At 47.6% G+C, this 5408-nt stretch overlaps 1 protein-coding gene across 2 annotated transcripts in view; it reads right to left on the bottom strand.

Annotated features, from left to right (window-relative positions):
* Positions 1–4030: 4030 nt before the first annotated feature.
* SPEF1 (sperm flagellar 1) overlaps positions 4031–5408 on the bottom strand; it is a 9684-nt gene continuing 8306 nt past the window's right edge. For both annotated transcript variants that reach the window (XM_069066110.1, XM_069066116.1), the window contains exon 7: positions 4031–5264. In XM_069066110.1, coding sequence (XP_068922211.1) covers positions 5157–5264 — 108 coding nt within the window. In that variant the 3' untranslated portion in view covers positions 4031–5156. The remainder of the gene's footprint in view (positions 5265–5408) is intronic.

Below are 5408 nucleotides of genomic sequence, written 5' to 3'. Positions count from 1 at the left end.
GGCCTGAATGAACAGCTTTTGTTGCAAGAGAAGTCAGCAGGTATCACATTCAGATAGCAGCCCTGAGTAAAACAAGGCTGGCAAATAAAGGTCAGCTTAACCTGAACCCAGAGTAGCCACAGTGAAGGGGAGCTCCATGAAACTAGTGTAAGTTTTGCAATCAAAACTAATCTAGTTGGGGCAGCTAGGTGGTTCAGTGAATAGAGCACCAGCCCTGGAGTCAGGAGGATCTGAGTTCAAATTTGGCCTCAGACACTTAGCTGTGTGACCACAGGCAAATCATTTAACCCCAATTGCCCTGTCTTCCCCCCCTCTTTTAAAAAAAAAGACCAAAAAGAAAGATTTTTTAAAAAACTAATCTAGTCAACAAGCTTGTATGCCTGCCAAAAAGACTGAAAGACAGACTCATTGCCACTTGCAGGAAAGCACCATGCCACCATCATGAGTGCCTATGCTCCCCCCATGATGAACCTTGATGAGGTCAAAGAAAATTTTTATGAAGACCTGGAGACCCTCATCATCAATGTGCCAAAAGAGGACAAGCTTATAATTCTGGGTGACTTTAATGCTAGAGTAAACACAGAGTACCATAATGGAGTCAGAAACAGCAACAGCAATGGTCATTTACTACTGAAGACTTGTGCATCTTATGACTGTCTCATCACCAACACTGTCTTCCATTTACCAAATGCAGTAAAACTTGGTAGATGCTCCCTAGAAGCAAACATTGGCATTTAATAGACTATGTCATTGTAAGAAGAAGAAACAGACAGGAGGTAAGAGTGACAAAGCCCATGTGTGGTGCAGAGTGCTGGACTGATCATAGACTTATCCTCTCCAAGCTAAATATTTGCATTCAATAAAAGCTTTAGCTCCAAAGCAAGATGATTGCTAGAAAAGACTTAATGTCAGCAGATTGGACCCTTCTCTAATGGGGAACAGTTTGTTGCTAACTTGGAGGGAAAACTGAGCCAAGCGGAGCAGAAAAGGAGTGAGGAGCTTTCAGAGATTGGGTGTACAACACTCCATTTACTCATCTGGGCCAGAACACTTGAAAACATTAACACTGGTTTAATGAAGATGATGGGGAAATTCTGAAACTGATAAAAAAAATTAGAATTCCACAGGGTTTACCAGCAGGTTAGTCCATCCATCTCTAAGAAGGTGGCATTTAACTCTATCAAAAGTAAAGTACAAGCAAAGGTTAGAGAGATACAGTATTCTTGGCTCACTAATAAGGCAAAGAAAATTCAGTGTTACACCAATAATAACAATCCAAAGCACTTTTATGATGTTCCGAAGGTTATTTATGGGCCAAAGACCTATGGTACATCTCAACAACTCAGTGCTGATGGAGTCACATTGATAAGGACGTGATCCTGAAAAGATGGGCTGAACACTTCCATAATGTTCTCAACAGACCATCATCAATCAATGCTGAAGACACGGACTGTTTACCTCAGGTTGAAGTCAATCCTTCTCTAGCCAAATTTCTAAAAACCTGAAGAGGAGATTTTGAATGCCATTACACTCCTCTCCTGTGGCAAAGTGCCTGATGCTAATTCTATTTCAGCTGAGATTTACAAGGTAGGGGGTCCATTGTTCATACAAAAGGTTACTGAAATTTTCTAGGTTATATGGCAAAAAGAGGTTCTCCCCCAGGAGTTCAAGGATGTCTCCATTGTCCATCTCTTTAAAGGAAAAGGAAATAAGTTGTCTTGTGACAATCGTGGTGTGGAGGGGGAGGGGGGAAACTGTTTCTTAGTTATTGCTGGCAAGATTCTTGCCAGAGTCCTCTTTAAGAGGCTGATCTTTCACCTGGAAGATGGTCATCTACTTGAGAGCCAGTGTGGCTTCTGAGAGGGGTAAGGAATGGTCGATGTGGTGTTTGTTGCCTGACAATTTCAGAGAAAATTCCAGGAGCAGAACAGGGGTCTGTACACAACATTCATCGATCTGACCAAGGCCTTGAGTCATGAGCCCTCAATCATGAGGACTTACAAAACATTATGTCAGAATTTGGTTGCCCAGAAAAGTTCATCATTAGTGTACAACAGTTTCATGAAAGCATGTTTTCCTGGGGTTCTGGATAAATAGACAAGACTCCTGAACTTTCCCGGTCACCAATGGTGTAAAACAAGGCTGTGTGCTTGCTTCCATGCTTTTTACCATGGTATTTTCAACAATGTTGTCAGACACCTTCCATGAGGATGAACACAAAGTCAAATTCAGCCTCTACTACCAGTGTGACCCTGGGCAAATCACTTAACTGTTATCTGCCTCAGTTTCCCCAACTGTAAAACGGGGATAACAAATCACCTCCCTCCCAGGGTTGTTGTGAGGATCAAATAATATATGTAACGTGCACTGAGGTGCTTCTGTTGTCCTTCATTCTTGAAGAGGGCCAAAATGGCATCCCTACACTGGGGCCAAGGTATGGTGTGTCTGACTGTGGCTGATCAGACTAATAGCAGCTCAGAAGGCCCTACTCACTTCACACCCAGCTCAGCTCAGGATTCCCTAGGCTACTTCTCTACCCAGTCAGCTTCTCCGATGTCTTTTGGGTGTTGTCTTCCCTTCTTAGAAAATAAGCTTCTTGAGCACAGGGACTGTCCTTTCTTCTTGCTTATATTCTGCCTGGAATATAGGATGTACTTAATTAAAATGCTTTCGGACTGACCACACAGAATGGAGTCCTTTTCCATATATAATTATGTAAAAACAATTCAGTTTCAAATTCTCCGCAGATGTGGGAAGTCACTTTCAGTGGGGAAGGATGAGGATTCATCTGGAGTCCATGAAGAACATCAGAGGCGATGGTATTTTAGACCCCTCCTAAATCACCTTGGAGCCTGACTAGCCCTTCTCTGTCCTTCAACACCCCCTTGTTGGATGAGTGAGTTGTGTGTTGGTCTCTGACTTCCCAGGCCCCCTCAATGCTCGTGCCTTCCATAAGACTACCTGCAATGGCAAAGTGCATTTCTTTTGTACCCCTAATGCTTAGCATAGCACCTGGTACACAGTAAGGGTTTAATAAATGCTTGTTGACTGACTTACCGCATAGACATCCATTTAGAAAGCATTTGCAGCTAAATGTTGAGGAATGGATAGGAGAAAGCTGTCATTTCTCCCACCTCTGAAATGAGCAACTCAAAGCCAGGACAGTTCTTGAAAACAGGTGCTTGAAGGTGATGCCTCTAGCCAGATGGCTGAAAGTACTAGCTGTGGATAAAAGTACTGTCGCTTCAGGCAGGAGAAACATTCTGAAGGAATTGACTTGTCTCCTAGAAGACTGTGGCCAGAGGGAAGGACAGTTTTCATCAGGAATGGAGGACACTCTGCCTCCTGTTTGGTTTCCTGACTTCTGCTCTTCCCCAAGCCCCCTGCTTCTCATAGAGACACAAGGCTATTTGTTGGTGCCCATATCTTCGAAAAACTTGGCTGCAGGTTGGGCAACAAGTGCGTGCTGAGAGTTAGAGATTGAAACCCCATGGAATCCTCGAGGTCAGTCCATGACCAGGGTCAGGGGCCAGTCAGTGACCAGGGTCAGGAGTTGGTCTTTGGTCAAGGCTAGGGGTATAATCTCCTGCAAAGGTTAGGGAAGATTTGTCTTTGACCAAGCTAAGGAAGTAGCCTTTGGTCCAAGTTTGGGGTCCATCTTTAACCAGGTTCAGGTAAGGGTCAGCTCTAGGTCAGGGTTAGAGTTCAGCCTTTGGTCCATCAGGGTTCAATCTGTGGCTGGGGAACAGCGTCTCTCTACATGAAGCCCATAGGCCTTGATGGACAATTAGCCCTGCTACCTGGCCTCAGTAATACTGGGTTCTAACCCCTGACCTCACCAGCCTGGATACAGGGACTCTGGTTAAGCCATCCAGATTCCTACAAGAATGGCCTTTTAACTACCACGTCTGATAGGACATAAAAATGGCTGCCCAAAAGAAGAAGGCAAAGAGGGGAGGAAGCAGGCCTCCCACGGAGCCAGGAGCTCAAGAAGCAGAGACAAGAATCAGTCAGCAGACCATTAGAATGATACATGTTTATTAGGGGCAATGTTCCAGCTTTATCTCCCCAGCATCTTTCTCTAATCCAGCCCCTTTTCCTGGTGGATCTCAGTGACAGAAGGACCAAAGACCTCTGGCATCTGCTTCCCAGGACTGAGAAGGGCTGGTCCATACTAAGGCAGGAGGCAAAAGTCAGGCAGCCTGTGTCTTAGAACCTCTAATCTTCCCCAGCCTTTAGTTAAACCCTGACCTCTATTCTTGACGTCCTGGCCACAGGGAACCCTGGCCTGAGCTGGTGCTCTTGGCTGACAAGTGAGAATAGAAGTGACAGGCACTCGGGACCTGCTCCCCTTTGTTGTGGTGGCAGGGTGGGCCGGGGGCAAGGAGAGGACTTGAAGAAGCCTGGTACATCCTCCTCTGACTCAGGATGAGATGACTCCAAGTTCTGGCTGGTGGCACCCAGTTACTCAGGGTGCAGGGGGTGCAGCTGGAAACTAGAGCCAGGGCCATGTTCTCCAAGAGCATGTGGAGGGTGGAGGGGTGCCTCACAGAGTACGCCATGGCCCCTGTGCCCAGGGCTTCAGGTAAGCTGTACAGGCTCTGGGTTCAGGTTCCCCAGGGTGCCACTTTTGCCTGGCCCAGGGGGAGGAGGAGACTGAGTCCAGAACAAAGGAAGATGCCAGGCAGAGGAGAAAGAGCTGGTTCCCCACTGCACCAAGACCCTGACCTGCTTCCCCACCCTTTTTGGTGACACTCAGTACCCACCATACCAGCACAGCTCTGGGCCAGTGGCAGCTGGGCCTGCCCTACCTCCCAGGCTGAAGTTGCAGATGCCTCCAGGGAGGGGCTCTCAACATCCTTCCTGGGCAGGAGGAACACTTGGGGATTTTCCACAAGGGAAGAAAGAGATCCTGACTTAGGAGTTCTGTTCGGATACCACACAGGGGACTTCCAGAAGCCCAGGCTCAAGGTGCCAAGCAGGCAGCCAAGCCTTGGGGCTGCCGCTCACTGCCCATGATCAGAGCAGGAAGGCCTAAAGGATTTGAGGTCAGTCTGTCCAGCTGGGCCCAGACACACAGTCCGCAGAGGCACTTCCAGGAAGGGAAGCTGGAAGGGGAGGGGAGACGGGCACAGGGCCTCCACCCTCCTGCTTGCTCACCGCGGCTTGCGCTGGGCCTGCTGGAGGCGCCGACTCAGGTCATCGATGCGGACATTTTTGAGCTGCAGTAGATGTTCCAGGCGTCGCACCTTCATCTGAAGGACCTGAAGGGCCAGGAGAGCAGGGTGTTCACCCCCCACCATTGGCCCAGAAGCTCCAGCTTCTCACAGTGGGCCCAGCAAAGCTACTCATCATCCATCCATCCATCCATCCATTTATCTATCCATCATACATACGTACATACATAC

This window comes from Petaurus breviceps, unplaced genomic scaffold, assembly GCF_028583685.1.
Source record: "Petaurus breviceps papuanus isolate PSGF00001 unplaced genomic scaffold, PetGlider_PUasm1.0 139, whole genome shotgun sequence".
In the NCBI taxonomy this organism is placed as follows: domain Eukaryota; kingdom Metazoa; phylum Chordata; class Mammalia; order Diprotodontia; family Petauridae; genus Petaurus; species Petaurus breviceps.
The sequence above is the reverse complement of the archived record's forward strand: the minus strand, read 5'-3'. Positions and strand labels throughout refer to the sequence as shown.